The sequence below is a fragment of the Tursiops truncatus genome, chromosome 7 (genome assembly GCF_011762595.2).
Source record: "Tursiops truncatus isolate mTurTru1 chromosome 7, mTurTru1.mat.Y, whole genome shotgun sequence".
Taxonomy (NCBI): domain Eukaryota; kingdom Metazoa; phylum Chordata; class Mammalia; order Artiodactyla; family Delphinidae; genus Tursiops; species Tursiops truncatus.
Window position 1 is genome coordinate 58,731,017 of NC_047040.1, and position 25,231 is coordinate 58,756,247.

At 39.0% G+C, this 25,231-nt stretch overlaps 2 protein-coding genes across 5 annotated transcripts in view; one reads left to right on the forward strand and one right to left on the reverse strand.

The window, feature by feature from the left end:
- SP3 (Sp3 transcription factor) overlaps nt 1-25,231 on the forward strand; it is a 64,855-nt gene that overhangs the window by 25,914 nt on the left and 13,710 nt on the right. The window lies entirely within an intron of this gene.
- LOC117312970 (SERTA domain-containing protein 1-like) lies at nt 12,829-13,799 on the reverse strand. The gene has a single exon (XM_033860011.2). The coding sequence runs from the start codon at nt 13,784-13,786 to the stop codon at nt 13,073-13,075; it is 714 nt and encodes a 237-aa protein (XP_033715902.1). The 5' UTR covers nt 13,787-13,799; the 3' UTR covers nt 12,829-13,072.

Here is a 25,231-nt window from a genome sequence, read left to right on the forward strand (position 1 = left end):
TTGGTCTGTTTATATTTTCTATTTCTTCCTGGTTCATTGTTGGAAAGTTATACCTTTCTACAAATCTGCCCATTTCTGCCAGGTTGTCCATTTTATTGGCATAGAGTTGCTTGTAGTAGTCTCTTAGGATGCTTTGTCTTTCTGCTGTGTCTGTTGTAACTCCTCCTTTTTCACTTCTAATTTTATTGATTTGAGTCCTCTCCCTCATTTTCTTGATGAATCTGGCTAATGGTTTATCAATTTTGTTTACCTTCTCAAAGAACCAGATTTCAGTTTTAGTGATCTTTGTTATTTTCTTTGTTTTGAATTCATTTATTTGTGCTCTGATCTTTATGATTTCTTTCCTTTTGCTAACTTTGGCGTTTTTTTGTTCTTCTTTCTCTAGTTCCTTTAGGTGTAAGGTTAGATTGTATATTTGAGATTTTTCTTGTTCTTGAGGTAGGCTTGTATAGCTATAAACTTCCCTCTTAGAACTGCTTTTGCTGCATCCTATAGGTTTTGGATGGTCGTGTTTTCATTGTCATTTGTCTCTGGGTATTTTTTGATCTCCTCTTTGATTTCTTCAGTGATCTCTTGGTTATTTAGTAACATATTGTTTAGCCTCCATGTGTTTGTGGTTTTTACGTTTTTTTTTCCCCCTGTAATTCATTTCTAATCTCACAGAGTTGTGGTCAGAAAAGGTGCTTGATATGACTTCAGTTTTCTTAAATTTACTGAGGCTTGATTTGTGACCCAAGATGTGATCTATCCTGGAGAACGTTCTGTGCGCACTTGAGAAGTGTAATCTGCTGTTTTTGGATGGAATGTCCTATAAATATCAATTAGATCTATCTGGTCTATTGTGTCATTTAAAGCTTGTGTTTCCTTATTTATTTTCATCTTGGATGATCTGTCTATTGGTGTAAGTGAGGTGTTAAAGTCCCCCACTATTATTGTGTTACTGTCGATTTCCTCTTTTATAGCTGTTAGCAGTTGCCTTATGTATTGAGGTGCTCCTATGTTGGGTGCATATATAATTGTTATATCTTTTTCTTGGATTGATCCCTTGATCATTATGTAGTGTCCATCCTTGTCTCTTGTAACATTCTTTATTTTAAAGTCTGTTTTATCTAATATATGAGTATTGCTACTCCAGCTTTCTTTTGATTTCCATTTGCATGGAATATCTTTTTCCATCCCCTCACTTTCAGTCTGTATGTGTCCCTAGGTCTGAAGTGGGTGTCTTGTAGACAGCATATATATGGGTCTTGTTTTTGTATTCATTCAGTGAGCCTGTGTCTTTTGGTTGGAGCATTTAATCCATTCACGTTTAAGGTAATTATCGATATGTATGTTCCTGTGATCATTTTCTTAATTGTTTTGGGTTTGTTTTTGTAGGTCCTTTTCTTCTCTTGTGTTTCCCACTTAGAGAAGTTCCTTTAGCATTTGTTGTAGAGCTGGTTTGGTGATGCTGAATTCTCTTAGCTTTTGCTTATCTGTAAAAGTTTTGATTTCTCCATTGAATCTGAATGAGATTCTTGCTGGGTAGAGTAATTTTGGTTGTAGGTTCTTCCCTTTCATCACTTCAAATATGTCATGCCATTCCCTTCTGGCTTGTAGAGTTTTTGTTGAGAAATCAGCTGTTAACCTTATGGGAGTTCCCTTGTATGTTATTTGTCATTTTTCCCTTGCTGCTTTCGATATTATTCTTTGTCTTTAATTTTTATTGATTTGATTACTATGTGTCTTGGCTTGTTTCTTCTTGGGTTTATCCTGCATGGGACTCTCTGTGCTTCCTGGACTTGGGTGGGTTTTTCCTTTCCCATGTTAGGGAAGTTTTTGACTATAATCTCTTCATATATTTTCTCTGGTCCTTTATCTCTCTCTTCTCCTTCTGGGACCCCCGTAATGCAAATGTTGTTGGATTTAATGTTGTCCCAGAGGTCTCTTATGCTGTCTTTATTTCTTTTCATCCTTTTTCCTTTATTCTGTTCTGCAGCGGTGAATTCCACCATTCTGTCTTCCAGGTCACTTATCTGGTCTTCTGCCTCAGTTATTCTGCTATTGATTCCTTCTAGTGTATTTTTCATTTCAGTTGTCGTATTGTTCATTGCTGTTTGTTTGTTCTTTAATTCTTCTAGGTGTTTTTTCTTTAATTCTTCTAGGTCTTTGTTAAACATTTCTTATGTCTTCTTCGTCTTTGCCTCCATTGTTTTTCTGAGGTCCTGGATCATCTTCACTATCATTCTAAATTCTTTTTCTGGAAGGTTGTTTATCTCCATTTAGCTTTTCTGGGGTTTTATGTGTTGTTCCTTCATCTGGTACATAGTCCTCTGGCTTTTCATTTTGTCTGTGTTTCTGTGAATGTGGTTTTCCTTCCACAGGCTGCAGAATTGTAGTTCTTGCTTCTGCTGTCTGCTCTCTCTCACAGGGAACTTTTTAAAAATGCCAACAATTTGTGTTGAGCATCCTCCCAATTCTAATTTAATTGCTGCATTAGGCCTAGGAAAGATGTATTTTAAAAGCCCCCAAGAGATTTTGAAGTACAACTGGTTTGAAAATTAGTAGCTTAATACAGAAAGAATATAGATAAAGAAAAGATTGGAAAATAGTATCTTGAGCCTCAGATTATTTTCCTTGATTTTTCAAATGCAGTGTCTAGCACAGAATCAGAGGTAGTTGGGCCTATGAGGAGATGACATGCCATGAGTGAGAACCAGCAGAAACATCAGACAATAGAAGTAAGACTTACTGGGACTTTATATACCACATATGGATTTAAACAATTGTTTTACTATGGTCTGGAAGGAAAAAGCCAAGGTTGAAAATTTTTTTTTTTTTTTTTAATTATTATTATTATTTTTTTATTTATTTTGGCTGTGCTGGGTCTTCGTTTCTGTGCGAGGGCTTTCTCTAGTTGTGGCAAGTGGGGGCCACTCTTCATCACGGTGCGCGGGCCTCTCACTATCGCGGCCTCTCTTGTTGCGGAGCACAGGCTCCAGACGCGCAGGCTCAGTAGCTGTGGCTCACGGGCCTAGTTGCTCTGTGGCATGTGGGATCCTCCCAGACCAGGGCTCGAACCCGTGTCCCCTGGATTAGCAGGCAGATTCTCAACCACTGCGCCACCAGGGAAGCCCTGAAAATTTTTAACAAGAGAGTTGGGGATTGTTATGAAAATGACATGGCAGATTGTAAAAGGACCAAATACAAATTCAGGAACTGAAACTTAAAATGACCAAAATTGAGGGAAATCTTGGCTGAATCTGAGGACATTTTCAACATTTAGAGGGCAAGAAGTAGAGGAGCAACCAGTAAAGGAAATGGAAGGCGCTTCCAGCAGAGAGGAATATCCTGGAAGCCAAGTGAATGAACCACTTAAAGGAAGAGTTCTCAACTTTTCAGATATTGTGGAGGGTACACAAGATGGTAAAGAATGGGAATCCAGTTGTTGTGGTTTCAGTGGAGTGTTGGGGAGAAAAGTCTGAATAGAGTGATTTAAAAGGAGATGAAGGGAAGAGGGAGTAGCAACAGTAATTACAGACAAATAATTTAAGGGTTTTTTTCTGTTAAGAAGAAGAATGTTGAAATAAGACATGGTAGTTGGAGGTAAGCTTGAGGTCAGGGTGGGCTTTCCTGGGAACGTCTCAAAAAAAAGGAAGAAATTGATGATGCAGGAAGAAGGTATAATGGAGGAAAGTTATTACGAAGGCAAGCAAGATGAAATACAGGACACAGGTATAGAGGTTGGCCACAGAGAAGAGTGGGAATAATCATGTTTTAATGGGAAGGGCATGGGATAGGGCTTTGCGGGTACAGATGTGTTGGTAGGAAGATAAGGTCATTCTTGTCAGGTTGCTTCTGATTTCCTTTTGTTATAAGAAGCTGAGATGGGTGAGGAGGACAGGTTTTAGAAATTTAAGAAGGAAAAAGGCATGAAATGGTCATCTGAGACAATTGCAAAGTGAAATTATTGGTGAGACAGTTGCAGGTGTTACTGGGTGCTCAGTTGAATAATTAGTACAATTGTGTTTTTTCTCCAGTTACCTTTAGTTGCTTGCATGCAGGTGCAGGGTTAACTCTTTTCTGTTTCCCGGTAGAAAGTTCCAAGTCCTTTTGGTTTTATCTCTGCCATGTTTTTGTGATCTGTTCTTCCTTTCCATTCTCATTTTATTAGTCTGGCTTTTACTGTTCTCCTAGGCTGTTGTTACAATAATTTGTTTTCCATGCCTCTAATCTTTCCTCTTTATAGTGCATTTAAAATTCTTTTTCGAAAAATTTTTTCTTGAATAATAAGTAATACCTGCACAAGGCATGCATTCAGAAAATATATTAAAGGGTAGTCATTAAAGAGTTAGTCTCTTTCCCTCCTTATCTTAACCCCCCAGTTTCTCTCCCTAGAGATAGCCATTGTTACCAGTTTTTTGGTTTTTTTTTTTTAACTGTATGGAATATCTCTGGTGGAAGGATACATTTACAAACACTACCATACCTATGTATTCTCTACCATTCCCTGAAATTGTACCATTCTTCTGCATAAAAAATTTTTATGTTGGATCTCTTAATATTACAAGTAGAGAGCTATCTCATTCTTAGCAGTGACAGTAACAGTGTTCTATTGAACAAGTTATCTTGTCATTTAGTAAGATCCTTATTGGTGGGTATTTATTTTCTATCTTCAGATTATACTGCAGTGAATATCCTTATACACATATTTTTTTTCACTTATGGAAAATATGTGTATCTGAAGAATAGATATATATCTAGAGATTATATACATCTTTAATTTTGGAAGATACTGGAAGTTGTTCCAGTATATCCTTTACATCAGTGAACACAGGTCATGTTGTTGCCTTCTTTAAAATCTTCACTGGCTCTTCCATTGCTTTATTTTTTATTTCATTTGTATTGAGGTATAATTGACATGTAAAATTGTATTCCATTGCCTTTAAATTGAGGTTTACTTACCACTGTGTATAGAGTTCCTGCTGTGTCCAGTGCTGGGCATACAAAGGTGAATAAGATACTTCTTGCACCAGAATTGTTGATAATCTAAAGATTAGACTGGGTATTCTCAGTCTCCACGTTACTGATATTTTCGACCTGATAATTCTTTGTTATGGGGACTGTCCTTTCCATTGTAGGATGTTTAGCAGCATCCCTCACTAGATGCCAGTCGCACCCCTTAATCCTTCATTCATGACAATAAAAAAAGGGCTTTAGACATTGCCAAATGTCCACTGGAGGGCCAAATTTCCCCCCTTTTCTTTGAGAACCATTGGGTTAGGCAGTCAGGTAGAAGATTCTGATGTAATGTGGTAAATGGTACACTAACATTGAACCACAGTTGGGAACAGGGAGGAGTAGAGGAGTAACCTTTGAGTGGACATCTTCCAAGGCTTAGCTCAGATACTACCTCATCCCATAGCCTTTCCTGACTCCTGCCTCCTTTATTTTTAATAGCATGTTTCTGTATTACAGTTAACATGTTTGTCTTCTTTTGGAAATCAGCAATTATTTCTTATTCATCTTTTGATCTCTGCATTTTTTGAGAGTGAATGAATGAAATGTCAGTAATAGGTACAGGATAAACATAGGTTTGTGTGGTAACATATAATGTAAATTTTACCTGCTTGCTTCTGAAATGATTAACTTGGTTCAGTTGTGTGAGATTCCTGGTACTTGTTTATTTTATACTGCTTCCAGTTGTGTAATTGTGTTAAATGTGTAGCTTTTTAAAGACTCTTGGCATTGAGAATTATGTTTCAGAAAGCAATCTATAAATCTGTGGGGGGAAAAAACAAGAGAAGCAAAAGGAATTTAGATTTAGTCTTGTCTGCATATGAGGAAATTTAGAAGAATTAAAGTTCAGAGAAGTCTTAGATCAAAGAGGGTTCCAGCTGTCAGGGAAGATTTTATGGAAAAGAGAGAACTTCAGTAGAGGAATATAGATTTGTATAGGTAGAAAGATGAGGGGAAGGTATGTTCTAACAAGGCAAAAAGCCGTATAAGTGAGAATAGAGACAGCCTATCTAGAAGACAGTTTAATAGCCCAGCATTTCCCAAAAAATGGCTTGTAAGATATTAATGGGTATTATTAAATAGGTTATGAAAAATTCTCATTAGCTTATTAAAGTCTGAGAAATCCTGTGGAAAATAAACCTGACTGTTTAAGGAAAGGAAGCAGCATCCTTTTTCTTTTTTAGACTATACATCTCTGGAGATAAGTATTTCATTGGGTTAATTGTGAGAAACGCTTTGGGAAATGCAGTAACAGCATAAATAGAAGGCTTTGATGTTGTCTGGGGACCAGAGACTGTTAGGACATGTTTGGGTAAGAGTAGACAGCGCTAAGTACTATTGGTGAGGATTTTAATATTTTTAACGTAGGTCCTTGAAGGTTTTTGAACAAATGAATAACATGAATAAGTCAACTCTTTGTACTTTAAGAATATATTGGAATGGGAAGAAACTGGCACTGTAGATGATAGGAAGCTATTTCAATTATACAGGGATAAAGTAAGGAAGTAAAAATGCTCGACATTTCAAAAGATAAATCTACAGGATTTAGTGATAAGCTATCTGGAATAAAAGATGAGTCCTTTAGGGCTTCCCTGGTGGCGCAGTGGTTGAGAGTCCGCCTGCTGATGCAGGGGACACGGGTTCGTGCCCCGGTCCGGGAGGATCCCACATGCCGCGGAGCGGCTGGGCCCGTGAGCCATGGCCACTGAGCCTGCGCGTCCGGAGCCTGTGCTCCGCAACGGGAGAGGCCACAACAGTGAGAGGCCCGCATACCACAAACAAACAAAAAAGATGAGTCCATTATTTTAAAAAGATCATACCATGGGCAGAGTTCGGAAGGGAAACTGATCTGGGGGAAGTAAAGGGATACCAGTTTTAATGGATTGAATTTGTGGTGCTAGGTTGCAATGACTATTGGTGGTAGAGATAGAGGACTGAGCTCAAGACAGAGGACTGGAATTCTGTAGAAGAGAGGTGATAACATGAAGTCATAAGTAGGTAAACTGAATGAGAAAGTTATAAGTAGGTAAACTGAATGAGAAAGTTATAAAAAAGATTTGGGGGAGATTTTTGGGGATGGGAACTATAAATTAATTAGGTACTCTGTTAGCATTAATAAAAATGCATGAAAATGTGTATATTTGGTACCATTTCTAAGATATTCTTTTAGGATTATAAAGTTTTAGTGGGTAGTAGATTTCTTTGGGTAGCAGAAAAACAGGTATTTCTCTTCGATGTCTGGCATCAGAAAGTTTAATTTGGATTCAGTATAGTTTTGGTTTTGTTTGTTTGTTTGGGGTTTGGCTTTGTCTTATTATTTTCTCTCAGAAAGTCGTCTACATTGATTGCTTATTATTTCGAGATATTATCACTTATTCTTTATTTAAGAGTTTATTTTACCCTGATTCATAATTAAGGTAGAATACCCGGCTTCAAAACAAGGATTTTATAGGGCGGTATTAATGGTTATATGAAACCAATCCCCATATATACCAGCACACATGTATTCCCTAAGCAAAATTTGCTGTTTTATTTACATTAGTCCCTCCTTGTGATGCTTTTTTTTGATTAATTTTGGCTGCGTTGGGTCTTCGTTGCTGTGAGCAGGCTTTCTCTGGTTGTGGCGAGCAGGGGCTACTCTTGTTGCGGAGCATGGGCTCTAGGCACGGGCTTCAGTAGTTGTGGCCCGTGGGCTCTAGAGTGCAGGCTCAGTAGTTGTGGCACATGGGCTTAGTTGCTCCATGGCATGTGGGATCTTCCCGGCCCAGGGCTCGAACCCGTGTCCGCTGCATTGGCAGGTGGATTCTTAACCACTGTGCCGTCAGGAAAGTCATGATGCTCTTTTATTGCCTACCACTTATACCTCACTGAGATACCGTTTAATACCTAAAACTTCATGTAATCCAGCCAGTATCTTGGGTCCTCTAATAGGGTAAAATTCTTTCTTTGGATGCTTAAGTGAAGGTGGAATAGAGTGTAAGAGTTTATTTTTTAGAAGAAAGGGGTTTCAGCCTTAGACCTGTGAAAGTAGAACTTTAGGCTTTGAAGTAATACCTTTATTTGGGATGAATAAATAGGCAATTGGTTTTTTTTTTTAGGCGGTACGCGGGCCTCTCACTGTTGTGGCCTCTCCCGTTGCGGAGCACACGCTCTGTACGCGCAGGCTCAGCGGCCGTGGCTCACGGGCCCAGCCGCTCCGCAGCATGTGGGATCTTCCCGGACCGGGGCATGAACCCGTGTCCCCCTGCATCGGCAGGTGGACTCTCAACCACTGCGCCACCAGCGAAGCCCAGGCAATTGGTTTTTATGTTACAGTGTTAAATGGCGGAATGTTAACTTCTAAAGGAGATAAGGAAATCTTTTAGAAAAAAGTAGTAGAAGTATCTTTAGTTTTGATTAATGTTATTTTCCTCTCTTTTGTCCACTTTTGAGGAATAAATGTGGCTTTTCCTCTGCCATTTAATTTTTCTTCAGCCTTGTTTCAGTGGCAGTAGTCCCTTGGAAAGGCTTGATAAGAAAAGTTAAAGAGGATTTGAAGTACTTGTTTGCCAAAATGAAGTAAAAGGAATAGTATTTGAGATCTAGTCACACTTTTTCAATTGCTTTTACTGACTCTTCAGAAACTTTATTGAAAAAGTTACGTTTCATAGCAAAGAAAATGCATTTGTCCTAGAGTTCTAACTATCTAGTAGTAGCTTACTACGTCATTGCTTTATTTGCTTTTTGAAGTAGGTGTCTATTGGGAAAAAAGGAAAATTTAAAAGATATAGTTCTTTGAAGACATAATTTGGAAGTTTTTAATTGCAGTTTAAAAATTGGGTGTGATGATCATTAGAGCTATCTACCTGTATTTCCGGATTTCTTTCCGGGCACAACCAAGTTGGATGCAGCTGTGTAGCTTGCTTTGGCCAGTGAACTATGTATGCTCTACTGACTGTTCTACCAGGCTGGATCTGTAAGTGAGGAAAGCATACAGAACATTCTTGGCTACGGTGGACATGAATAAAAAATAAGCCTTCGTTTTAAGCCACTGAGATTTCAGGGGCTGTTAGCTACTGCAATTTTATTTTGCCCTGCATGGTCTAATATGGTGGCCACTCGCTCCATGATGCTGTTAATAAGCACTTGAAATGTGGCTAGACTGAATTGAGATGTGATTAAGTATAAAAATATAAACTGGATTTTAAAGATTTGGTATGAACAAAATGTAAAATAACTCAATAATTTCTACATTGCTTGCAGGTTGAAATGTAATTATTTTGGGTATATTGGGTTAAATGAAATATATTAATTTCACTGTTTCTTTTTACCCTTTAAATGTGGCTACTAGAAACTTTACAATTGCATATGTGACTTGAATTATATTTCTATTGGGCAGCATTTATGTAACCTATCCTGACTAAAATCAAAGTTGGTACAAGCAGTAGGGTACTCTAACAGAACCCCTCAAATGTTGCATTGGTCAGGGGTCAGGTAGCAAGGAAACTGATATTAGAGGCTGGGAAGATGCGATGCAGAGAAGCATTTGGTAAAACTTGCCTGCAATAACTTGGAAGGCCAGTAATGTACCTAATGCATTTATAGCTTTAGGGACGAGGCTGGAAAACAAATTGTATTTTAGCTGTTGTTGGCTCCATTTGACAAGATGGAAGAAAAAAAAGTGAGCTAGAACATGATTGGCTAGTTTGCAAGTGGGAATGAAGAGCAATAAAGAGAGGCCAGAAATTTGGGGAATTGTAGGATTGGAAGAAGCAATTGTTTCTCACTGTCAGTCAGTAAGAGATGAAACTAAGAAGCCTTTTGAGCAGATAATTAAAACTTTTATGGCAATCAGCGTTATGACCATCACTCATTGTTAAAAAGTCTGAATGGATTAAGGTGATTCAGAGTAAAGGTCTACTTAAGGGGGTGGTGCCTTTCTGTTGGGTTAGGGAAAAGAGACTTTTTTTTAAAGGTATGGATTCCCTACCAAAGCCAGGTAGTTCCAGGGCACCCACAATTAAATAGAGAGAAATAGATAGCACACAGTCTCTTGGGGCAAGAAAGCAAAGAAATGTAGAAAGTCTAAAAGACATATCTAGAAAAAAAGCTATGGTTCTAGACATTGGCACTTGGCAATGGCTAGAACAGATAAGAAGTGTCTAAGTTTTTCAGGGAGTTGTACAGCCCAAGAAACCAGCATGGAAAGTGTGAAGAAAGTGTGATTGCATGAGTTGGTCACCACCCCCTAACCTTCTACCAGCAGGCTGAAAATTCCTCTTAGCTAAGGATGTACACTCCCTGTGTTCACTTCACTTGTGGTGGAGGAGGATAGCAGGCAAGAAAAAAAATCTCCTGGAAGGTAGAGCCAAAAGGCTCAGAGAATACTAGACTGAGAAATTCCTCCCAGTGATCAGTCAGAGAATTCTCTCCCCCAGAACTGAGAGCACTTACACTATCTGTTCAGCGGGGTATGTGAATTGCTATGAACTATTTTATCTCCTGTTCCTCCTCTTTTGAACAGGAGTGTTTTTTATGGTTATACTTAGCTTTTTCTATCATTGTATATTGTGTCTGTGAAGGGAGGTAGGTAACTTGATTTAGTAAACAGGTCTTTGTGAACAAGGGCCACGTCTGGACCTGAGAGCTTTGAGCTTGGTGCTATAACTAGGTGGGATTTTTGGGTTATCTTCTGCATGAAAGGGGACAGGTGTATCCAAATGTGGGAGGAAAAGTAAATTGAATATTTGATCAGCACAGGGACTTGGGAATCATGCTTCTTCATAAATAGACCACTTCTCTTCTAAGCACATGATAGGATTGCCCTTTCATGCCATTATTGAAATCAGGCATGGCTCTCTGACTTACTGTGGCCAATAAAATGTGAATGAAAGTTTAAGAGCAGGATGTGATTTACCACATTACCTTTTACCTTCCTTGGCAAGACAATCTTGGAAGCATGTGTCAAGTGGAGGGACTGTGATAAGCAGATCTCTCCTGCCAACCAGAGTTGGACATGTAAAATTAATGAGAAATAAACTTTTGTTATGTCAAGCCACTGAGATTTGGGGATTGTTTGTTACTGTACCACCACCTCACTAGTTCCGATTGATGTGTTAGGTTATAATTTTAGTCACAGTAGGTGCTCAATAAATGTTTGAATTGAATACATTGAAATTTGAGGGCAGAAGAAAATGTACAAATTCTGAAACTGCCAAAATACAGCTTTTTGGCTTATATTCCTTATAATAGCCAAGCCCACACATGGACTAAGTGCTCTCTTTTATGTAGAGGTAATATGGCAGAGAGATTGTAGAAGACACAGGAAAAATTAGAGAACAATGAAACCTGTAACATTTTAACTAGAAATAATTGTTCAAAGCTATACGTAGCATCATTATGGTTTACTGGATGATTTAAAGCATTGTTTCCTCTTTCTGGTGGTAAAAGCTCAAATTAAGATTGTTGAATCTATAGAAAGTGTAGTGAATAATCCTTAGAAAAAGTAATATGCATTTTAAACACAGGATTGAGGAAATCAAGGGACTGTTTTGTTTAAAGGGAATATTTTTTTAAATGAGGTGAGTAGGGGAAAAACCCTAAACCATTATCTTTTTTTAACCCTAGTGTCAGTGGCAGCAACATCAGTTTTAGTTCAGTGCTAGAGCAGAACCTAACCTCAAATGAAGCCTTAGGTAGAACTCCAGTGTATAACACTGATCTTATGGGGTTGCTCTGATTTATATGAGGATCTGAGACTTTATACATAGTCATCTTTTCTGCTGACACCTGTAGTGTCTTTTAAGAAACTATAGTTTGAAAATCCCTTTGCTGGAGCAGGTATAGCCACTGTGGCCATCTTCATTTTTTTTTTTTAACATAAAAAAAATATATTTATTTGTTTGTTTGGGTTGTGTTGGGTCTTTGTTGCTGCACGGGCTTTCTCTAGTTGCAGTGAGTGGGGGCTACTCTTCATTGCGGTGTGCGGGTTTCTCATTGTGGTGGCTTCTCTTGTTGCAGAGCACAGGCTCTAGGTGCATGGGCTTCAGTAGTTGTGGCTCGCGGGCTCTAGAGCGCCGGCTCAGTAGTTATGGCGCACAGGCTTAGTTGCTCTGTGGCATGTGGGATCTTTCCGGACCAGGGGTCAAACCCATGTCCCCTGCATTGGCAGGCAGATTCTTAACCACTGTGCCACCAGGTAAGTCCCCATCTTCATTGTTTTCAGTTTGGGTTTCTTAGGAAAAGCTTTAGGTTCTTTCTGTAGACCTAATTTATCCAATATTTATACACAGTTTTAACAATCCTGGCTGATTTCCAAGTTTAAAACTGGCTTGGAAGATAAACATTAGAATGGACAATGGATGTGTAGCCTGAGAGATGGAGGATGGAAGAGTTGGGAAGAAGGCAAAAAAAAAAACCCCAAAAAACCCACAAGTAGATACAAGAAATAAAAAGCCAGAATTCTGTATATGTTTTTAGTACAATGTTCTAGGGCTTGTTTACTACCATAAATTATTTTTACTAATGAATTTGAGTCATTAGACTGAGCTTCCCACTAAAGAAGGTAGGTAAATATATAATGAATTCTGGAGAGATGTCCATTCAAAATATGGTAACCTGTAGTTATCTGGTAAACTACCATCCTAAACAACTCATGCCCTGAAGGTTTAAAATTTTAGACGTTTTCTATGTATTTTTAAAGTGATATACAAATAATTAAACATTGAAGTAGTAGATCATACTCTTTTCTTTTTTTTTTTTTGAGACTTCCCACGACTGGCTTTAATTTCAAAAAAACTGGTTGGGGTCTTTTCCCACATCAGGGAGAGTATACCAAGCTGTGCCTCCAGGGATTCAGCACTGGGCCTGGTCCAGTCACATTCCAGCCACCAGGCCCTGTCATTTCATCACACGGGCCAATTCCAGTCTACCCCCATCAGCCAGAGACCAGAGGACGGAGGTGAAGTTGCCCAGGACTGGATTCTTTCTCTCCAAAGCCCCTCTCTAGGGAAGCCAGCTGTGTCTTTCAAAGGAGAGTTGGTCCAGCCACCAGGCTCAGTTTGGACACCAGATCAACATCCCAGCTCTGGGGGAGTCAGCACCCTGGCCCTGGTGGCCGCTCCAGTGCCTGTGTGCCCACCAGCACGTCCATGAGGTAGTCCAGTTCGGCCTCATCCAGCTCTGGAGCTTCTTCCTTGCCTGGCCCATCCTCAGGGCTGGATTTGTGGCCCTCAGAGGCTGGTGCCCAAAGTTCACTGTCATACATTGTGTCAGTGTCCTCAAACAGGCCCTCAAGCCCATCGACCAGCAGACATTCAGTGGCTGGGCCGAGCAGGTCCAAGGCACCCAAGATGGGTGCGGCTCCCCCAGTGGGGTGGCCTGGTGGCCCCTCATCTACCAGGGGCTGGGGAGCCTGGCTCAGGCCCTCAATATGGCTGAGGTCCTCCAGAAGGCTGGCCATGGAGGCTGAGAGGGAGGCATCAGAGCTGGCCAGCAGGTTGTCAGCTATGCCTGGGGCTGTAGGCAGGCTGGGCATAGGTGGCAGGGCAGCTGTGGGTGCCATGCACGCCTGAATTCGCTGCAGTGTGTTCACTACCAGCACCAGGTGCTGCAGGTCCGGTTCACTCTGCCTCAGGCTGTGGTGGAGCTTGAGCACCGAAAGGTCAAAGAGGGAACGGGAGGCCACGGCTGGGGGTGCGTATGCCACTGCTGGGTGGCCAGGATCCAGCCACCAGGTGTCGACTGCCAGGGCTTCTTTCCCCTCCTCCTCCTCCTCTCGCTTTTGCTTCAGGCCCTTGCTCAGCATCATCCAGCTCACCAGCTGCCAATTAGAATGAAGAGGGAGCCACCCGCAGCCAATCAGGAAGTGGTGGCGGCAGCACTGCTCGCCCGGTCCCCTTCAGCAACTGGCGCCTGAGTTGAGAGACAAGATGCAGTTCTCCATACTCTTTTCCAACGTTTAATTTTTTAAAGAGTTTTGTTTGTTTGTTTTTGGCTGCGTTGGGTCTTCCTTGCTGTGCATGGGCTTTCTCTAGTTGCGGTGAGTGGGGTCTTCTCTTGTTGTGGAGCACGGGCTCTAGGCACACGGGCTTCAATAGTTGTGGCTCGCAGGCTCTAGAGCGCAGGCTCAGTAGTTGTGGCGCACGGGCTTAGTTGCTCCAGGGCATGTGGGATCTTCCCGGACCAGGGCTCGAACCCGTGTCCCTGCATTAGCAGGTTGATTCTCAACCACTGTGCCACCAGGAAAGTCCTTTTAAAGAGTTTTTAATAATTAAAACTTACAAAAGAAACCCAGGTTATATAAATTTGAGATGAGCATATAGTATACTATATGCTATTGCCATTGTATTTCAACCAATTATGATAATACATAGTATTCAAACAACTATCTGTTCTTCCATAGCTATTTTTTAAAATAGTGTTTTAACAGATGACTGCAAACCAATTTTTTTTTTGACTGTGCTGCGAGGCTTGCAGGATCTTAGTTCCCCAACCAGGGATTGAACTTGGGCCCCTGACAGTGAAAGCGCTGAGTCCTAACTACTGACCCTCCAGGGAATTCCTGACTGCAAACCAGTTTGGAAGAGAATTTTCTTGCAACATGAAATTAGAATGGATTAGTAGTAGAATTAATGTAGAGCTATATTTTGCACCCTTGGTGAGTAACATAAACATAGCTTTGTGAACATGGGAGAAGATATGTTTATCTACCGGATGGATGATATAAAAACTGAGAATAGGATTGTGAGAGGTGAGGTTAAAAAACAAAATCATGTATAACTTACTACGTTTTTGTATATTTCCCCTCTTGGCCTTCCTAAGAAGACTTAAAAAAAAATTGGTCCTGAATTGCTTAGGCTGAGGAGGTGTTCTGCTTATTCCAATGATGATTAGGTGCTAGGGAGGTAAACTACTGTAGAGATCCAATTTATATTGTGGTCACGGTTTGTTTTGAATGAAGAGCAAAATTATATCTTCCAGTTTAAATACTAGTATTCATAACATGTGACTTCTGGTTATCATCTTGTCTCTAAAAATTGAATCTACTCTTAGTATGAATGTTTGGTACTGTTAGGATTTGAATAGTGAGAGTTGTGAGAGCTGCTGGTAACAAATCACTTTCTTATTGTTTCTTAGAGGGCAATCAGGACTTTTTGAGAACTATCTTTTTGGTATTATTTTAACCTGGGGGAGTGTTGGAGGAAAACAGCTTTTACTTTTTAAAAAACTTCGGAATAGTTTTAAAGTAGTCTTTATAAATCTGAAATTAGAGAGGAAAACTAGTCTCTGCAGCTAATGGAGGAAGGGATGAATCTTAGCAAAGAGTACCGTTTGCAGTAATATCTTATATTGATGGGTATCCTTCATAGTTAATTTGAACTTCTTATCTGTGACACTGAAGATTTCATCTGTAAGATTCCTAACATAAGTCATCTCTGAGAGTGGGAAGTAACGGGAGATTTTCCCAGATTTTTAAAAATTATAGTAAAAAACACATAACATTAAATTTACCATTTTAAGTGTATAGTTCAGTAGTGTTAAATATATTCACACTGCTGTGCAACAGGCTGTAGAACTTTACATAATGAAAAACTGAAAATCTGTATCCATTCCCCTTCTTTCCTCTTCCTAGCCCTTGGCAACCACCATTCTACATTCTGTTTCTATGATTTTGTCTACTTTTGATACTTCATATTAGTAGACTCATAGAGCATTTGTCCTTTTGTGATTGGCTTATTTCACTTAGTGTAATGTTCTCAAGGTTCATCCATGTTGTAGCACATGACAAGATTTCCTTTTTAAGGCTGCACAATATTTCATTGTATGTCTATACATTTTCTTTATCGTCCCCAGATTTTTTAAGTCGCACTGGTTTGAACAAACTACAATTAAAACTACATATTCATATGTAAGGAGGCTAGACTGCTATTCCTGGGAACTAGCCCTGGGAGGGAACTGATTTTTATTTTTTTGGCGGTACGCGGGCCTCTTACTGCTGCGGCCTCTCCCACCGCGGAGCACAGGCTCTGGACGCGCAGGCCCAGTGGCCATGGCTCACGGGCCCAGCCGCTCCGCGGCACGTGGGATCTTCCCGGACAGGTGCACAAACCCGTGTCTCCTGCATCGGCAGGTGGACTCTCAACCACTGCGCCACCAGGGAAGCCCCCTGGTTTTTTTATTGAAGTATAGTTGATTCACAGTGTTGTGTTAATTTCTGCTGTACAGCAAAGTGATTCAGTTATATATATATATACACATTCTTTTAAAAATTATTTTCCATTATGGTGTATTACAGGATATTGAATACCATTCCTGTGCTATACAGTAGGACCTTGTTGTTTATCCATTCTGTATATAATGCATCTGCTAACCCCAGACTCCCAATCCATCCCTCCCCCGTACCCCCTCCCTCTCGGCAATCACAAATCTGTTGTCTAAGGACATGGATTCTTTGAATAAGATGTTGTCGGGCCCTTGACATCTGCCCTCCATTGTGCTCTACTCTACATTGTGCTCTACCTCAGAGGTCTCAGACTTTGCAAAGTTACACACAGGTAATGTTTCCCATCCCAGTTTTCCCCAAATTATTATAGTGACCACCGTAGGGTTGCCAGTATTTGGATGGAGGGGCGGTGCTAGGTACGGACATTTTTAAAAGCGCGGGAACTGATTTTTAGCAGTGTTTATAATACGGTTTTGCATAATTCTTTGTCTTATGTCCTGGCTCCACCACTTTTTAGCTGTGTGACTTCAGGCAAATAACTTAACCTCTTTGTTTTCTCATCTAGAAAGTTGGGAGAAAAGTATGACTAAAACCTTAGGGTAGTTGGGAGTACGAAGTAAGTCAGTGTATGTTAAGTGCTTGTAATAGTGTCCAACAAGTAGTAAATCTTATATGTTATCGTCATCATAGAGTAGAACACTGTTCCTTTTTTTTTCCCACACCTTTATTGGAGTATAAATGCTTTACAATGCTGTGTTAGTTGCTGCTGTACAACAAAGTGAATCAGCTATATGTATACATATATCCCCATATCCCCTCCCTCTTAAGCCTCCCTATCCCATCCCTCTAGGTTGTCACAAAGCATCAAGTTGATCTCCTTGTGCTGTGAAGCATCTTCCCACTAGCCATCCATTTTACATTTGGTAGTGTATATATGTCAGTGCTACTCTCTCACTTCATCCCAGCTTCCTCCCCCCGCCACCGTGCCCTCAAGTCCGTTCTCTACCTCTACGTCTTTATTCCTGCCTTGCCACTAGGTTCACGAGTACAGCTTTTAAAAAGTCCATATATATGTGTTAGCATATGGTATTGAACACTTCCTTTAACAGTCACTTATTTAGTACTTCAGATTAAAGTGAAGTTAGTATTTCACTGTTCACAGTGTATTAATTGCAAGTCATAGTCTCTCTCATATATTTGTGGTATGTCTGTAAAATGAGGTCTTCTGTAAGGCATATTAGAAAATCAGTCATTTCCAGTTATGTTTATATCTATGTGTGTGTATCTTACAAAAGCTTGTATTGTTTAGATTTACTAGGAAGAATACTCCTATTAATGTATAATCTCCAGTTGGGTAGAAAAGGTTTGAAAATAATTTGGGAAACTGCTGTAAAAAAAAAATAGAAGGGGGTTGGATTTGAAAAAGATTAGTAGAGATGAAATAAAAGATTAAATTTAAGTGGGGGAGGGGGAAGGGAGCAGTCATAGAAGAGTAATGATCCAAATCTAAGGAGATAGGGTTTATGGGAAAGAGATTGCTTCATGTTAAAGCAGAGATTTTATATATATAAAGTTTATATTTGTTAAAGAAAATTTGGTTTTAAAACCTTCCCCTAAAGTGTTAACCTCTTTTGATCAGATTAGTGAACTTATATTTTTAGGAATCCATGTCTATAGTTTAGAACTATCCCATTGAAAGAAAAACTAGAAAAAAAGACTTGGTAGCTCTGAAATGTCCATAGGAATCTAAATAGTTATGAACGTGAAAATGTAATTAAACAATATACGAGATCTTGTAGGATTATCCTGTAATTCTCTTTAGGTGATTTTTATAGCAGGTGAAACTGATTAAAGAAAAATGTAAGGAAAATAAACTTTCAGAATCAAATGAAGTAATTTCATCAGTACTTTAAAAATTGAAGGCAGAGAACATGAAAGCCTTTGATAAGAACAACAAAATCCTAATGATACGCTATTGATAAAGGAGAATGTCTCATTTTATCAATAGTACTGTAATTCATATTTATCTGGTATTATTTAAATATGCATGTTTCAGACTTGATAAACCAGTAAATAATTTATCTTAAATATTCAATTAGCTCTATTGACAAATAAGTAGCAAATAGTCTCAGGAGGAGGCATTTAACATTTTCTTGTAATATTTTTAATAGAAATCTAAACATACTCTTGTTATTAATGCTTAACTAATATTGATTATACAGATTGCCATTGGTGCCTTCACTAATTCCATGTCATTTGTGTTTGTGTTACATATGATAAGCCTGCTCACTTACCCACTTTTTGTTGCTTTTAGCATGCTGCTGCATATTGCTGTTTATATGTACTTGGATATGCTTGGATTAAATGGAATTGTATTTTTTGGTTTTAACTGAATGTCCTTCAGAGTGGACAAGTGGCTTTAATATTCATGTAAAGAAACCATGGATTAAATAGAAAAGAAATGCAAGTATCATTGAAAATGGTAGAGTTTCCATCTGCTATTGATAACACTGAATCTTACCTAAATATTGTTGTGACATTATCTAATATTGAGCTATCGCAGTTAACAATACATTTGTTTATCTTATATAACTATTTGTGTTTTATACTGTTTAATAATCAGTTAGAATAGTATTACTTGTATATACTTAATAAACACATTTACGGGGTGCATGTTCACAACTTTACTAATAGTGTCGAGCAATCAAGAAGATTTGGAGACCACTGGCTTCATCCTCTTCCTAATCCACAAAAACAGCCAAACTCTTTGAAGTCATCAGTGCTATATAGTGGTGTCTGTGGGAAGTTGGATCCATCTACACCCTCACCACCACACTTCCGTACGCCAGTCTCTACTTTTTTGGTATTCCTCTACTTAAAGTGTATTAATGACATGTTAAAATAATACCTTTCTGTTATTTTGTGTTTGTCCATTGTCTATACAAGAAAATTAGTCTTATCTTTGTAACCATACTGTGTTGTGTGTGTGTGTGTATTTTTTCATCATTTAAAGTCTCTGTTTCTCTCTCTTTTCCTTTAGCTCTTACCGAGGTGTGCAGGAAATTGGAAAAAAAATTTTTTTCATTTATATATCCCTTTCACAAACTTGTTTTATTGGGGTAGGCCTTGAAAACAACTATAACTATGGCACAAAGATACTGTCAGTCATATACCAGGCCAGGTGAAGTGGACATTTAAGCATTTTGAGGTAGAGAATAGATATAATCAAAAACCAGTGCTGTTAGTTTATAAAGTTCTTAAATGTATACTCAAATGTCCTTGAGAATTTGTTTCCATTGCTTACATTTTTTTCTTGCGTTTAAAACTTGTTATTCCTTAAGTACCAAAAGTCAAGTTTAAATAAGCATGTTCATTTTTATATTACTAGTGTATATTATATAGGTAGTGCTACTGAAAATAAAGGTGAGTTTACACTATTTCAGGTAGTGTTATGTGTTAAATCTACCCTTGTGGGCTAGTTTAGGACCTTCAGTGCCCTTTTTATAATGCTTACTTTCCCTGCAGAACTCTTGGAAAGACTTGTATATACTTGTTTCTAGTTCATTTCCTTCCATTTTCTTGAATGTACTCTGGGCAGGGTTGTATTCCCACTTCTCTATTGGAACAGCTCTTGTCAAGATATTAGCACATTGTTACATCCAAAAGTCATTTCTCAATCCTCATTTTACTTGACTGACAAGCATTTGACATCTTTGATTATTTTCTTCTTTTCTTTTTTTTTTTGTGGTACATGGGCCGCTCACTGTTGTGGCCTCTCCCGTTGCGGAGCACAGGCTCCGGACGCGCAGGCTCAGCGGCCATGGCTCACGGGCCTAGCCGCTCCGCGGCATGTGGGATCCTCCCGGACCGGGGCACGAACCTGTGTCCCCTGCATCGGCAGGCGGACTCTCCACCACTGCGCTACCAGGGAAGCCCCTGATTATTTTCTTCTTGAAATGATTTCTTCACTTGGCTTTTGGATACCAGCTTCCTCCTGTCTCACTGGCTTTTTTTCTTTCTTTCTTTTTTTTTTTTTTAATCACTGCTTGTCAGCTTTGAAGTGCCTAGGGTTTCTTCCTATAAATATATATATATACTACATTCCAGGTGACTCTCAGTAACCAACTGTAAATGTTGATGATGCCCAAATTTATATCTGTGGGCCATACTTCTGTTTGAACTCCAGATCCGTCAGCCGCCTAATCAACATGATCATTTGGGTATTTCATAGGTACTTCAAAACTTTCATATCCAAAAATGGACCCCTGAATGGCACCCCTCTCCCGTAATTTTTTCTACCCCCACTCTACTCTGTTTCAGTTAATGGCAACTCCATCTTTTTAGTTGCTCAGGACTAAAACCTTGGAGTTATATTTAACTCCTTGTTCTCACACCTCACATAAAACCCTGTTAGCAAATGTCTTTGACTCTACCTACAAAGTATTTCCTGATTCTGACCATTCCTTACCACTTACTCATTAACAACTAGTTTTACGCCACTGTATCACCCCTCTACTCTCAGTGGCTTCACTCACTGAATAAAATGTAAACTTTTATTTTTTTTTGCGGTACGCGGGCCTCTCACTGCTGTGGCCTCTCCCGCTGCAGAGCACAGGCTCCGGACGCGCAGGCCCAGTGGCCATGGCTCACGGGCCCAGCTGCTCCGCAGCATGTGGGATCCTCCCAGACTGGGGCACAAACCCACGTCCCCTGCATCGGCAGGTGGACTCTCAACCACTGCGCCACCAGGGAAGCCCTAAAATGGAAACTTTTAGTGGCCTACAAGGTAGTACACAATGTATAACATCATATATAATCTTATCCCACCTTTACATTTTTATCTCTGCTATCTTGTTACTACTCTTCTTTCACATTCATTTCTTTCTAGCCACACAGGCCTCCTTGCATTTCTCTGAACACACCAAGCATACATCCACCTTGCTCTTCCTTCTACCTGGAATACTTTCCCCCACCTTCTTGCTCCTTTGCCTCCTTCAGGGTCAAATGTCACCGTATTAGCAAAACCTTTTCTGGCCACTTATTTAAAACAGCAAGTACTTCTCTCCTTTCACTTTCTGTCTATCCTTACCTCACTTTATTCCCATAACAGTTCACCACCACACAAAATGCTGTGTACAGTTGACCCTTGAACATGGGTTTGAACTGCTCAAATCCATTTACATGCAGAGTTTTTTCAATAGAAAATACAACAGTATTACACGATCTGCAGTTGGTTGAATAGGCAGATGTATACGGAAGGAGAACTATAAGTTACACAATGGCACTCCTAACTCTGCATTGTTCAAGGGTCAGCCATATTTACTCGATTATTTGTTCTGTCTTTTTCCACTAAAAAGGAAACTTGATAAAGACATGAGCTTAACTGTTGTTCACTTTTATCCTTAGAACCTAGAACAGTGACTGGCATATTGTAAGCACTCACATATTTGTAGGGAATAACATTATGTCCTAAACTTCAAATTGACTTAATTTTTGGAGCACAGTCATCTATTTTTTTCTTTTGATTATGACTTTATTCTTTTACAATAAAATCCCTTAGACATTTTTTTTCTTTTTCTCTTTTTTCCCTTTAATTCTTTGTCCCATAGCACAGTGTCTGATATCCAGTAGATTCTTAATAATTACTTACTGAATATGGAAGTGTATTATCATGCGTTTAAGACACTGGAAATTCAAATGAGAAATAAAATGTGATTAATTTCTTGGTCTTGCTACTGCGTTATCTTAACGAGGGGTTTATTAATTTCATATGGACTAGTGCTTAATAGTGCAGGCTCCGAAATTCAAATGCCTGGGTTCAGATCCAGTGCAATACTTTGCTGGGAGCCCAGTCATCTTAAGGTTTTGTTTGTTTATTTATGTTTTTGTTTTTAATTCCAGTGGTGGGAGAAGGGGCTAGTTGGTTATACAGGAACTAGAGATGAAACCACAACAAACATTGATTGACTGTCTTTAACAAATTCCCTAAGTCATCTCCTATAGATTACTTTAAATTTTTTTATTTAGAATGATCTTTCAAAGTATAGTATACACTCAGAAAAATGTACAAATCATAGGTGTGTAACGATGATTTTTTATAAAACAAACACATAGGAAAAATTACCACCTGGATCAAGAAATAAGATATTGCCAGCAGTTCCTCAATCTCCCTGTACCCAGTCATTACGCCTCGTAAAGGTAGGCAGTCACTGTATAGTAGTGTTTCCTGTTGCTTTGAGCTTTATTTAAATGGTATATCTGTCTCTCTATAGATAGAGGTATTATATGTAAGAGAGAGTGTGTATGTGCCTTCTTTTGTTTAAAATTATGTCTGTGGTGTTCCTGTTGCATGTAAGTTGTTAATTTTCATTGTTTTAACATATTACACTGTATGAATGAATATATTATGATTTTTCTATTCCAACACTAGTGGATATATGAGTTACTTCCAGTTTAGGATGAATTTCTGTACTTTTGGTGTCATGTGTATATGCCTTTCCGTTGGAGTGAAATTGCTTCCGTTATAGGGTATACATAGGTTCATCTTTAAAATATACGGTCAAAAGATTTCCAAAGTTGTTATACTGATTTACACACCCACCAGCAGTGTGGGAGAGTTTCAGTTGCTCTATTACTTTGCTAACAGGTGACCTGTTAAAAAGTTTTAGCCATCTTGGTGGATGTGTAGGATATTTCACTATGATTTTAATTTTAATTTTCCTGATATCTAATAATATTGAGTACCTTTTCATACTTCTGTGGGCCATTTTGATGGGTATCACTTCCCCTTCTCCTGAGCTTTATAAACAGTAGATTTCTGAGGATAACTAGGTACCATACAGGACACTAATGCAGCATGGTAAAAAATATTTTGCTATCATCTACACTAAGATATAGAGGAAGATACAAACTTGACTGCCTAGTACTGAAGAACTATTTTTTTGTTTTTTTGGTTTTTTTTGCGGTACGCGGGCCTCTCCCTGCTGTGGCCTCTCCCGTTGCGGAGCACAGGCTCTGGACGTGCAGGCTCAGCAGCCATGGCTCATGGGCCCAGCCGCTCTGTGGCATGTGGGATCTTCCCGGAACGGGCACGAACCTGTGTCCCCTGCATCGGCAGCGGACTCTCAACCACTGCGCCACCAGGGAAGCCCTGAAGACCTGTTTTTAAAGGTGTCTGTATTAAGTTGATAATGCAGGTTGGCAAAGAGGAATTATTTAAGATTTACTAGATGGGTGAAATTTATGATTAAGATTCTAAAATACCCCAGATGTGTATGAGCAAGAAAAATGATTAAAAATTGGGTATAACACTTCTTGGGCAAATAATTTATTGTCTTTAATGAGCACTTTGTGGTCCTGTCCATATGAACTGACTCTTTTTTGTTTTCAGTAAGTAATGCTAGAAAATTAAGTATCCATTTGAGATAAAATTAAATTTTTAAATCTTCTCTATATGTATTATTTGCAGATAGAAGGAGCATAGAGAAGTAGAGGGCAGAGTTTTCCAGGTAGATTATTACCTAGACTGGAAGTTCCTCCTTAAGGAAGGGTTTGTTCATTTAGTCAGATTGTATTTTCTGAGCACTTTTGAGTGAAGCATTTATTATCTAAAGGGATGTATGAGCCAGTAAGTAGAACTAATTCTACCATAAGCATGTATAAGGGAGATGACATTTGAACTAATATTGAAGGATAAGTAGATGTTGGTTACATGAAAAAGGAAAAGAGCTAGAAAACAGTCCAGGCAAGAGAGGCATATACTTATGGGTGTGACATTGAGAAAGGACATGGGTTCTGACAGTGATGAGAATTTCAGTATTTTAATACTGAAGTTGGAAGAGCAGTTGCGGCCAGATTGAGAAGGTTCTTGAGTACCAAATTAACAAGTTAGTACTTAATACTGTAGAAAATAGAGAATTAGTGCAGGTAATGAATCAGGAAAGTGATGCCATTAGATTTTGTATTTAGGAAGAAGATTCTGGAAGCTCTGTAGAAGTTGGATTGGCAGAAGCGAGACATGAGAGGCTGGGAATGGACTGACAGGACTCACCTGAAATTGATGGTTTGAGCCATTAGGTGGCTTGCAATTATCAATAAAGGGGGAAGCAGGAGAAGGTTTGGTGAGTGGACAAGATGTGTTCAGTTTGGACATGTTACGTTCTATGTGCCTTTGTTTTATTGGAATTCAATAGGAAAGAGAACTAAGTTATAAGTATCCATGGCCATGACACACTCTTTAAAGATATTTTGTAGGTTCCAGTTAAGAGAATTAACAATAGGAGTAGGAATGACCTGTAATATCGTTATTCCCCTCAGTCAGGTTGTATTTCATTCTTGCCCTCTCTCATCAGTTGCTTTATTTGTTCTCTACGATTTCTTTAAATCTTCTCTCTCTCTAGGCTCCTTTATCTGCTCTTAATATTATTCTGTCGTCCTTTTTCCTTGTTGTCTTGTCACAAATAATGTAAGATGAGTAGCTTTAAAAACATCTGACAAAATTCCTCGTTTTATGGACTTAAAATTTATCCAACTCTGGATATGTGCTATCCATATGCTGTCTTTTATTAAACTTGTAAAAAAGCTAATACTATGCGGTATTTGTGCATATATTTAAATGTCTTGTCATAATGATGCAGGTGGACACCTGATTATAAAGGAACAGAGGTCAGTACTCATTTATGTTGTGTGTTTGGATGAATTTTATACATATCTAATTCTTCATGCTTTCACTGAGGAAATAGAAACCATTTCCCCTTAATTTCTAGGCATCAAATTCTCTCTGCCTCTGGGGTCTAGCACAGTTCATGGCACATAGTAGCTAATCACTTATTGAATGAATGTGCCTATATCTTTTCTTCCCTCATGTAATAGAGGAGGTGGCTGTGCTCCAGCAGTTAAGCCTGTAAGTGCTATGGCTCATCATCTCCTCCTGACTTCTTAGGGACTTTATTCTTGTGTTTTCAGTCTCTCCCTCTATGGTGGATCTTTCTCATGAACATTTACACATGTTCAAGTCTTCCCTGTCTTCAA